The following is a 12470-nucleotide window of genomic DNA, read 5'->3' as shown; positions in this document are numbered from 1 at the left end:
AAGCAAATGATAAAACGTCGGTCAAAATACGACTCAACGATAGGTTGTATTTGCAAACGAGGTCTTTATATAACGACCATAAGAGAGCCATATCTGCCTTGCCGACGACACGGCCTACCCAAGAATTTAAAAGGAAATCACCCGTTTCCTTTTATAGATATTCATTTTCAAAATCAGCCGATGTTATATCATTGGAAAGAGTGTTATATTTTCATAGGTTTAGCTGTGTCATATAACAATTATTTTACTTGTTCTTTACTCTAAATTCAAGACGTAAGACTAAGAAAATCAGTACAAATAAAACAAATAGCTATGAATATGCAAAATTCAATGAAATCGTTTAGAATTGTCTTTTCCCGAGATATTTTCAAATAGAAATGTGTATATTAAAACTTTTGGTTTTTTTTCATTTTTATAAAAATAATTAAGCAAAAAGAATAAAAGATACAGAAAAAAGATTAAAAAGGCATAAAAAGAAAATGTTTGACTCGAACTCGGAATCATTTCATTTACATTCTAGTCAACATACCACTGCTCCATGAGATCACTGGTGTCGAAGGCATAAATTGAAGACAAATCGCTAAATCTAAAAATAGTATGAGAAGGAAATTGAATATATATTTTCATCATTTATAATATGAAGACCACCTTTAACCAAAATTATCTAAATGTAATGAAGTGCAGACATATCCAAATAAAACTATTCGAATATTGTTTTTCTGGTTAAAGGTGGTCTTTGTCAACAGTTGTCATCGTTAATGTAGATACTTTTATATTTACTATATACTCCATACAAATTAAATGATTTTCATATTTATCATATACAGAAAATATTAACATTTACATATTATCATTGTGTAATTTGAGTTTTCATATTTATAAACTAAGATTATATGACAATTTTTTGGTTACAAAAAAATGTTTAAGAAATCATTACTAGAGTAGGCGAAAATGCTCATCAAATGTGCTATGGCTCTTTGCAAAATCCTGACTTTAAAAGGTTGTTGAACCCTGATTTTTTAACTGCTGTCATAATTTCATAATTATTATGAATTATGTAGAAGACTACGCCAGGCGATGGCAAAAGAAGAACTTGATACTTTGTCAGAATGGATTAAAAGTACATGTATAAGATGGATGTTGACATCTGGCATAAGGCGGCTGACTGGCAATGTGAAAAACCATCTATTCTTCTGTCTTCAGTAATTTAAAAAAAGAAGAATTAGATTAATAAATCAGTATGAACTGATCTCAGTTGACAAAGCAGTTGAGAACATTGTTTGTAAAGCTCATTGTTTTAATTTTATTTTAAAGGAACTTGGATATGATGATGCAAATGGTAATCTAACTAATACTGATAGTACTTTCTAAGGAAGAAATTCTTCAAAACCATATGTCAATTCTGAAAATTTTTAATATTCCCCAAAATTAAATTTAATTACAATACTCATACTGAATTCCTATACTAAATAAAATCCTTACAAAGATACATAGCGGGTTCCAGTAAATGATCTACGAAGCTTCCCTTTACCCCTCACTAAAATATTAACAGCAGTGATAGAGAAACTTCAGAAGTACTGTACAACAGTATATTCGAGAAGTGGTGTGAATCAGATGTGGATTCCTAAACACTCCGAGGAAATTTTAGAAAATTTGAAATCACAAAATTTTGCCAACATCAAATACATCGAAACGTACTACTTTTCAAAACTTTATACAACCATTCCCCACGATAAATTAAAGTCCAGGCTTTTTGACATCATAGAGAGATGCTTTTTATATTAAGAGGGAACTCGTGAATTTACTTACTTTGTCATTGGTCATTTGCAAAATTATTTTGTTAAGAAACATTCTGATTGTACACACAAGTACTTGTCTATCGTCATCTTCCCTTATTTATTTAGCAAGTGTGAGACGTTAATTACATCTGCATATGGAGTTTATGTCTCCCAGCTGAACAATCTGTGTGAAAAAATGTTAATGAATATTCGGACTGACAAAAGACTCTATTTTTCTAAACAAGATCATTGAAAAGACTACAGAATCTGCTAAATCTTGACTTTAAACTACTGTTGATTGTGGATATCTTTGTAATTCACTCTATTTGTAAGTAGCTTGCTTGGTTTATTCTATAAGCTGAATATGCTCTTGTATATCATATCACTCATATGTAGCTTTAACACTTTTTCCTGCGCCATAATATGCCTGTACGCGTGTGGAGAGGTGCTAAACCATTACAATTTAATTGTTAATGATAGTTTATGAGACAGGTGGATTTTTTAATAGGTAATTGTCTTATTGTAACACAGTTAGCATTATGTTCTTTTTTCTCTGATCTTATGTTGTGCTGGTGTAGGTAAGTCTAATTATGTCAAAGTGCACAAATTACTACTAGAATATGGCGTATTATCACGAGGTGTTTTTCTTCAATTAGAACTTTTTCAGTACTTTGTTGCAAATTAAGGTACAAATAATGCGTTTAATGACAGATCACCATGTAAAATTGTCGATCTGTGATTATATGTATTATATACGTAGTTCTAAAAGTATATGATGGATAAAATTGATTTATACAATAAAAGTAAGATTTAATGGGACTTTTTTTCGATTTTTAACTAGAAACAAACTACACAAGTGATGTATCTTGCTGATTAATGCCCTCCTTATTGTGTGAAACTAGTTCATACATGAGTACTCGCGCAAAAAAATTAAACTTGGTCTGTTGCCATTTTTAAATTTCGTTTTATATAGAGAAGTTCAAGGTACTGGTATCTTAATCAAATCAACCCAGTTTTAGCTATATTTTATTGAAAAAAGCAACTGAATTAAAAAAAAAAAGATTTAAAAAGAAAAAAAATGAAACCGCAGAGAAGGCATTAAAGACTTACGTTTTTTTTTTACATTAACGAAAGTTTCAAACTATAAAGACCCATCTGATTAATATTTTCTGCTAGTTTCTAAGTGATCCAAAATCTTTAAAAATCCCTTCTTGCATTTTAAATCCCTTGATAAAGTTAAATTTTAAATTACAGACAAACATTGCCAATTATGGCTTTTTGCGACTTATTGCAGTGATCTCATACGTTATAATAAACGCCTAGTTATGATAGAGGAGTTCGTCGTCAAACAATATTCGTAGTTTTGACCTTCTCGTGAAGTACAGGTCACCTGACATCACATGCTTACCGTATACGACAGCTCAAGGTCTCAAAAACTTCACATACATTATAACCATTTAGTATGCTAATAATGGGAGGAAACCGGTCTTACGCTAAAAGGATTCTTAAACAAAATCAATAACATTTGAGACTGTTTCGATTAAAAGTTAATCTGTTTAAGGATATTTATAAAGAACATGTGTTCTCCTCAGCTTAAATAAATTTTCACTACCTTACAATAAATTGATCTATCACATTTTTATTCTATTATTAACAGCGAAATGCTGTATTTTATCAATTAAATTATGGTATTATTTTCAAAGACGAGTATCATTTAGAAAATAAACTATTTAGTAAAGAGGGTCAATAAGTGAACGGAAAAATTATAATAAAGAAAAAGATTCAATGTTTTGTCGTTGAATATTTAATTTCAATCCTGAAAATAAATTTTAAAAAATGTTTCTTTTGTTAATTAACTTCCTATTTAAGTATTTAACACTGGATATCCCCTGTTTGTAAATAATTCTTTTAACATATTATAATATTATTTGTAGAAGGGCAATGTAATAAAAGCGTTTTCTAAGCGTTTTGCAATTCTAAGTGAATATTGGATACTTTTTGAAAGAATTACTGTTTCCTCTGTAAAATTTATAATTTTTTTTATCTCATGATTCAGACATAGAATAAAAATGTGTTGATAAAATCTTTTTACCTTTGTTACGTATGACATTGATAAAAGGTAATTATGATAAAATTTATCTACATCGTCAGATTTTCTTTTCAATGCAAATAATAAGTTTGTTACATTTAAATATTCAAAATCAAATGAAATCAGAATATAACGATGAAGTTTCCCCCTCAAATTGATTTGTTAATAATTGATTTTTTTTTACACCCATCTATACAGGACTGAAAAGGATAATTCTAATATATTTTATTTTTGGAAAGTAAACAAAAAATCCCCTTTTTTCTTTTCAGAGGATACCAATTCAAAATTATTATTCAGGACGGTAATCAGATACGTCAGTACTGACTCAGATTTTGTCTATTTTTGCAGGAACGTAGGAACCTAGAAGAGAAAATAAACAAATTATTATGAATTAAACGTAAATGCTACACTCTTCACATTATTCACTTTACTTGCATTGTTCCTCCAAAACAAAAAAAAAAAAAAAAAACAAAAACAAAAACAAAAAACAAACAAACAAAAAAAAGGCTTAAAAACGGTTAAATGTTGGTAAGGTAAATTATCTCTTATATATTTCTATTTATGTTTGAAAACACATATCCTTAGAAATAGAAAAACTGGTTCACTCACCTGATTTACAGAGGTTTAATTTACATATGTGTCTGACGTATTCATAGAGCTATAACGCTAGGGAAAGCGAATAATCCAACAAAAATCACTCAGCCTTTCTATCTTTATCAAAGAGTGCGTTGACTGAATGACTCCCATTATTGAAAGCATATGAACCAGCAAACATATTATTTTCTAATATTTAAGATTCACGCAATTAAGGCTTATTTACGAAAACCTGGAATAAAATACGAATACGATTATTGAAACATTGCTTGATATAGAGGACGTAAAGTGTGGATACAGCGGGATGGAAATGGTTTGTATTTTTTTTTTTAATTAAAACATTGTATTTACATGTACTTGCTTTTTCTTTTATGGAATTGAATATTGCTGCTGATTTTAAATATTCATCATCTTAATTTAAGGAACTATTTTCTTAGAATTTTATAATATTAAGACCAAGTATTTCTAATTTTAGGAAAATCTTCCAACAAATCTAGTTTTTTTATTTAAGATTAAAATGAAAAAAAAAACCTGTTATACCTTTTTCATTCTTCAGTATAAGTAATATAGTGAAGGAATCAATATATATAATTATTAATCAATAATAAATCCGACCTTAAAATATTTGTTACAGCCTTATTTCGCACTATATCTAGGTAAGCTGTTGATTATACATCTTTGGTTAATTATCCCTAACCGAAAATTCTCAATGATTCATTGATGAAGGTATTTGGCTATAAGAACACTGTCTGCCTACATGATATAAGCAAAACAGACATTCTGAATTTTAAATTAAAATTTTAAAATAATTTTGAAAAAAAAATCACTATGCATTTGTATTTGAATATTATACACACCAGCAAGTTTTCAAAATTCAATATAATATGAATGCGGGATTTTGTATTTTCATCACATAGCAGTAATCTTCCACTTCTTGCAATGTCTCCAAAATATAGTATATACTGTCTGAAAACCGTCCATGTAAATCAATGGACAAGAAATATTTCTTTTGAATTATTTTTGTGACTTTTCTGACGGATTTCCAGTGGATTACCACAATGTCATGTCACACGCTAGGTCGTTCGGCCTTCTTAGTTGTATTCAGAGACTCATTTCTCGCTTTTTTCCCCTTTGATATTTTTTGAATCCCTCTAATAACCGATAATATCGACATTAGAAACTGATATCAGCCGTTCTAGAAACTTAACATCAAAATTTTATGTAGATTTGAACTGTTTTATGAATAAATATAATCATTTGAATCAAAAACTTTACTATAAAGTTTATAACATTTTAAACCTTGGCAGTGTACACTTTCCGCGACCCTATAAGATGGCAATTTGTGACTAAAATTAAAGTTCAAACAATCAAAACCTAACCAGTTTGACTTGGAGATTTACAACAAACGTTTGTATACAATATGTCTATATAGGAACATCAAAAATGACAAAAACGCAGTTGTCTTAGACAGCATTCGTCTGGTCTTTTGAGCGTGAAGAATGATATTTCAAGTATGCTGGGTCTCACGTGACTCCAAAAATAAAGGACCATTTTTAGAAAACAAAAAATTGTAATCTTTAATTTTTTTATATTTTTTTTTTAATCTTTTTTGGCTTTTAAAATTTGCATATCATCCGAGCACAGGATTTGTTTTGCATATAAATTAAAGTAAGTAAACTGTTTAAATTAACTTTTTAACTTTAAAATTGAAATTTATTTCAAATATTTATTTCTATTTACAAAAAAAAAACCTCTTATGTTTTACAAGTAAACAATAATTAACAGGAAAATATAAATTACTCTGTGAAATGTGACTGCACGATGGATATAAGAAATCCTTTTAAAGAGTACAATATCATAAACACAGGAAATTTGAAAGGGAAATCATACATATCCGGTGTGTATAAATAAACCAATGACCTACGAATAATAACTATACCAACGACCTATGATTAATGCCATTGATCGAAAATATCATGAGTTGACCTGATTCCATTTATTTGGCCTTGCTACATTAATTATTTGATTTAAGAAAATTTGCCAACCCTCATTAATTGCTTCTGACAAGTATTTAACAAATTTGAATTTAAAAAACAAAATTACTCGCTCTTTTAGTCCATAGTTTTCTACTTGGACTGAATTAAAACAACTTTAAATTTGAGGCATCAACTGTGTATTTTTCTCAGAAAAGTTTATAGAGATGTAAAGAGATGTACCACTATTAAAGGTATATCCTTGAAGTGAAAGTTAAAGAGAAGCTTCTACTGGTTTCTGAATTGGGCAATGGTGAAAGAAAAATCTAAAATAAAATAATTACATTTGTATGGACTATCAACTTATAAAACAATTAATATAAACTTAACTCTGATATATACTCTTAAAATTTAATAACATGTACCATCAAAGACGTAGAAATTGACAGTATTTACTTGAAACAAAACTACAACTAAGTTTGAATAACAGGGTTGTTTCGTTTTAAATGAGCATCAATCGATAAATGAGCATCGTTTAGTATAAAAAAATATTATTTTACTTACATTGACAGGAAAGAAAAAACAACGGCCTGAAATCGACTAAAGGACAGAATCCCGTAAACATTAATGGAAGAAGAGTTATGAAGAAGATAAGTAACTTAAACAGAGGTAGGTACACATTAATATATAAAACATGGAACAGGTATCATAATGTATTGAAATCAGATAATGATGTAATCCTACTTATTATTAAAATATCCCCCAAGGATAATAATTAGTATTACCTTTCCTTTCTTTCTTTCCTTCTTTCTTTCTTTTTAACTAATTAATCAAATGGTTGAATTATTAATAAATGAATAAATTAATTAATAAATTTATTTATTTATTTTAGTTTATTTTATCTATTGTATATTTTTGTTAAAATCATTTTTATTTATTAAAAAAAAAAACCCAGAAACAATTGATAATAGATATTCTACCAAACACGAGATTAACCACATATTTAAATTCTTAAATTTAGGATTACGAATTTATAGAAAAACCAAACACAATATTTCTCAGAAAATTCCAAGACTTTGGAGACGAAGGAATTCTAGGTAAGTCTAAGAAATTGTGCATAATCTGGATTAAAACTAAAAAGACAACTCTGTAAAATGCTAAATAGTAACCGAGTTTCATAAAACACATATCAATGTATAATATTAACTTTTGCTAGGAAAAGGAATAGATGGGGAAGGGGTTACAATTTAGCAAATGATAGGCAATGATATTATTGGAACTCTTCAGACCAGGGCGTTGCTGTCTTATAATTGTGATTTACATTTTCATGTTGCTTTTTTATCATATAGCAGCCTCTGTAAATTGTTACAGAATTTCGTTACTAGTTATAAAATACAATTCCTTCAAAAGTTAGACTGCTTTCCAAATAGCACCAAAGTAAACAAAATAAAAAGAATATTATGAGTAAAACAGTCGTATTTAATTCAAAATCCAAAAAAAAGGAACCCACTTTAAATCGATCACAATTGAAAGTTTCTCTCTCTCCCTCTCTCTGAAATCACCGAAGGCATCGATTTTCTGTGTGTAAATCGATGAGTAAATAAAGATAAAGAAACCAAGTCTTTTGTGTGCTTATCACTTACTTCGCATGATCTGGATTTGTACAATGCATCATGTGAGATTTCTTGATACAAAGTCAAGGTTACTAGCTTTTTGAACAACGGCAAAAGGGAATATATTAATGATGGCTGGGAAGGTTTTGCATGTCAGATATGTACTATTACGTTATCTATTGCCAATATGATCGATTTGATATTTCTCCTTATAAGTATTCTCTTATTTTTATTTAGCCTTTACGAGTTTCCTCTTGTCATTCAGTTATTTTTTTTTATTGCCGACTTCGGTTTTTTTCCAATGACTTTTCTCATGGCATATTTTGTTTACCACAATCATAAAAAAAAAATCCTTGATTTCGATTTAAATGGCACTAAAAAACAAAGTAACAACTCTTTCAACTTTTGCTTCTTCTAAAACATAGGTATCAGTGTCACATACATGTCAATTTTTGAAAGTATCCATTATGGATTTTGAAAAAAAAAGGTTTACAAATCAAAAATTTGCGTCGCCATTGTAATTCATTAAATGCAGGAATGCATACATTTTGTATACGTAGAAATAATTGATGAGAGTGTCCACGTATTGCTTTGCTTTTTCATATCAACAACAGGGTTACAGTGAAATTTGCTTATAAAAAACTCGGATATTATAAAATCTTGGTTATAACGAATTGAAATATAAACTCGCCTATAAGGGACTTGCATTCAGGGAAGTCTTGGATGTATGTAAGATATATCCCCCTTCTTCGTCTTTTCTAAATCTAAATTGTCAAACCACAGAACCAACATCTATTTATGTGTTCTTGTCATCTATCACATTTATACCTGTATTATATCTGTCAGTTTTATATATACAGTACCAAGTACTCGTTCAAACTGTCAACTAATGTCTAAATTGTATGGCAAACAAGATGACTGAGTACGATCAAGTTTTAAATCAAGGCAAGGTACTATCAAAGAAATTGATGTTACAAGGATTTCAACAATTCTACGGTTGTTATAAGGATCTTGTCGTAAATACTACCTACTGTTGAGTCATATTTTGTCTGGTATGTTTCATAACATTGGTTAGGTCAATACTTGACTCCTTATTGCTCCGTCTACCTGATCAATATACAGGGCTCACGGTGGGTGTAACGTTCGACAAAGGATGTTTACTACTAAGTACCTGATCCCACCTTTTTTGTTTCCAGGGTCCTTATCTTTGCTATGTTCACAGTTCGTCTGTTTACTGGATTTATGTGATTGTTCACTGTTTGTTATCTTCACTTTTTATGCCTCCGTAATAAAAGATTCGGTGGCATATAGTTTTTGCTCTGTCCGTACGTCTTTCTGTTCTGTTTGTCTGTATGTCCGCAAAAACATTAACCTTGGCCATAACTTTTGATTAGGTGGAGCGATGGCTTTTACGTTTCACATGTGTATTCCTTGTGACAAGTCCTTTGTTTATAGCAATATATTTGACCTTTTGACCTTTGAATTTGCTTGCATTTGAGAAAATTAAGCCTTCACTATGAGCTTCATACGGAAGCATCAGTGTTTCACAAACACGTCTTGTATATTACCAGTATTTAACAGACTAAAAATTATTTATCTTTTTTTTTAAAGATAGTTATATTAATACTGTGCTATTTTCAATCTTTATTCAATTACAACACTGACTCCCTCCCTTTATTTTCATTATAGGTCCTTAAGAAAGAGTAACAAGACTTTAATGACACGATCGACTGAGCATACAAAAGGGTGGAATCATAGCAATCCTATGTATCTACAGATTTTAAGAAGCAATGCTGACTTGGAAACAATTATTCGATTGGTGGAAATTAAACTTCAAGTAGGTATAGGAGATCTACTAGTATTTCCTAAATTAAATTAATGACAATAACAAAATCTAACCAAGAATGCCAACTTCAATGATTATAAAAAATTAGGTCTCTTGAGATATCACCTTCGGGAATGTAAATGTATAGGAGAAGAGAACAAGGAATGAATCGATCTCAAAAAGCTTAATTACGAACAATACAGATCGGTGAATAGAGCATAAAGGAATTGGAAATTATTCCTAAGAAATGTCACCTTCCACAGAATAGGAAAATAAATTTAAAATTACATTATTTGTTAGAATTGTAAAATTAAAATAAATAAAATCATACGTCTACTCGTAATAAGTGTTTGTTTATCACTGTGTTCATTACAAACTGATAATAAAAACGACATATATTTCATTGTAATCATGTAACTCTTTCTATTTTTTTTTTCTTTACAGGTATTGGAGTTCAAATTTGAACTCTATGCAATGATGAAAACTTTAAAAGCTGGTTTAAAGCGAGGTGAAACTTAGGAACGAATTATATATATATATATATATATATATATATATATATATATATATATATATATATATATATATATATATATATATATATATATATATATATATATATATATATATATATATATATATAAATTCTTTATTCAAATGTGCAAATGTATTGATGAATATCACTTTTTAAAAAATACTATTGTATTAAAAGATTGAGTTTATTTTAGATCTTATAATTTTTAGGGATTTTTCGGGGGTGGGAGGTGGGGGGGGGGATGTCATACCGAGTATTACTTAGAGATAAATTAATTGTTTTGTCAAATATCTCAGTAAGCATTTTATTTCCTAAATAAATCAGTTGAATGTTAAAGTCAATCTTAAAGATAACTATCGCTTATGTCATCTGATTAAAATAAAATAATGCAAGGAAATATTTGTATTATTTTTTATGACTAAACTTTATATATATTCGGAGTAACTTCAGTTGTCTTTGTCATAAAATTAGTTTTTATATTAGTTTGATTTTCTTTATCGATTTATTTATTCATTATCTGCTTATATTTTAATTTGTAAAAACCTCTGTGTTGTTAGAAACATACCTCACTGCAGTCATCAGTTAAACAATAACGGACAACAAATTCTACCATGTTTGGAGTACAAGGTTCCTAACATATGAGAAAAAACACGACTGGACTAAAATCGTGAGCGATAGCTCGAGCAGCGACTATTCTATATTTTTCACATACATTAGGAAACGAGTACTTCAAATGACTTGTGACACGACCCTTTTTATGACACAATTAATTAACATGTGAATATGGTTGTTATTTTTCATCCAATCAGATATAATTCTGCAATCAATTGAATGTTTATAAATTCTTCTTTGCGGCAAAAATTTTGGATGAAGTCGATGTGCAGGTAACAAAATCGATTGTTATGTAAAGTGTTTCCTAATTTTAATTTCCTACTTTCAATTAAATTTTGATTTGTTTTCCTTTTTTAAGTGCTTTCCGTTCCCTTGTATTTCTATAATGTAGTCTTTGAATTTATTATGATTTGATGTGAGATACTAATTTTTCTTTTGTTCTTTGTACTTGTAACAAAATCTTATTTACAACAACTAGACAGTATTGTATCAATTAGGCAGGGCTAAGGATAAAAAGAACACAATTTGTCGATGAAAAGCTTATCATAAAACGATAGATGCTGTTTCTATATCATAAGAATTTTCATTACAAAATCTGCTTTTTAAACATTGAAATTCAACTAATAAACTGTACGTCAACCTTTTTTCGGACATTGCAATTTAGCTGTCAGAAAACTGCATGAAATCTCACTAGCTTTTAAAAGACTTCGTCTCCATCCCCACAGGCAGAAATTACAGCTTTTCATGAAAACATCATTATTTTGAATGTTATAGTCAGACCAACTGGTTTTAAATCTCCTTTTCTGTACACTCAAAGTTAGGTGTTAAACACTTTCCAGCTTCTAGGGTCTTCTGGAGTCCTCAAGCTGGCTCCATCCTCCTTCCTCAAGCTGTCTCCAACCCCTTGTCTTTATTTGTTTCCTCATCAACAGCACCTAGCTACACCTCTGACAGTACTCTTTTCCATATGGGTTCCATATTGAAATAAGCATATCACATATATAAAGTACATTTATTATCTTCAAGTTATTCATATTGTATTTTTAACAAACGATGTATTGCGAAATATGAATTAAGAATGAGATGTGAATCCAATCCGTATAAAATATTACAATTCTAATGAAAGAAAAACATTATTTTAATTGATAAAGAGACAAATACTATTCCTTTATTTTCTTTTTTAATACAAAGATCTTTTTTTTCTTTCTTTCTTTCCTTTTTTCCCCCAAATGATCTGGAAGCACTTGCGTACTTGTATACACGAAGCTTAATTCATCCTGGAAAGTATCTTAGTTGTACGGTTAACATCAAAAGCAAACAAATCAGGTCATAACTCATAAAAACAAAATAATATCGAAAAATCTGTCAAGACAATCCTGTTTTGTCTGAAATATTCTTTTTCTGCTTCATTAAAAGGTCACGGTACCCTTGATATTTCAAATTTCACTCTG

At 29.3% G+C, this 12470-nt stretch overlaps 1 protein-coding gene across 3 annotated transcripts; it reads left to right on the top strand.

Annotated features, from left to right (window-relative positions):
* Positions 1 to 1978: 1978 nt before the first annotated feature.
* On the top strand, positions 1979 to 10398 carry LOC133193684 (uncharacterized). 3 transcript variants are annotated; one of them, XM_061329638.1, is made up of 5 exons: positions 1979 to 2106; positions 7007 to 7103; positions 7456 to 7531; positions 9737 to 9884; positions 10317 to 10398. In XM_061329638.1, exons 2-5 carry the CDS (start codon positions 7076 to 7078, stop codon positions 10389 to 10391), a joined length of 327 nt encoding a protein of 108 aa, XP_061185622.1. In that variant the 5' UTR covers positions 1979 to 2106; positions 7007 to 7075; the 3' UTR covers positions 10392 to 10398. The 3 variants fall into 3 exon arrangements, with proteins under 3 accessions (XP_061185622.1, XP_061185620.1, XP_061185621.1); XM_061329636.1 differs by lacking the exon at positions 1979 to 2106 and adding an exon at positions 4621 to 4774; XM_061329637.1 differs by lacking the exon at positions 1979 to 2106 and adding an exon at positions 4621 to 4774 and having other exon boundaries at positions 9737 to 9888; positions 10317 to 10395.
* The last annotated feature ends 2072 nt before the right edge of the window (positions 10399 to 12470 follow it).

This window comes from Saccostrea echinata, unplaced genomic scaffold (assembly GCF_033153115.1).
Source record: "Saccostrea echinata isolate AGI-Se365-2 ecotype Australia unplaced genomic scaffold, CSIRO_AGI_Sech_v1 ptg000028l, whole genome shotgun sequence".
NCBI lineage: Eukaryota > Metazoa > Mollusca > Bivalvia > Ostreida > Ostreidae > Saccostrea > Saccostrea echinata.
The sequence above is the reverse complement of the archived record's forward strand: the minus strand, read 5'-3'. Positions and strand labels throughout refer to the sequence as shown.

Coding starts and splice junctions, on each gene's coding strand:
- LOC133193684 (XM_061329636.1), top strand. Junction 7,104..7,455: donor GATAAGTAACTTAAACAGAG/GTAGGTACACAT, acceptor TCTTAAATTTAG/GATTACGAATTTATAGAAAA. Junction 9,885..10,316: donor TGGTGGAAATTAAACTTCAA/GTAGGTATAGGA, acceptor TTTTCTTTACAG/GTATTGGAGTTCAAATTTGA.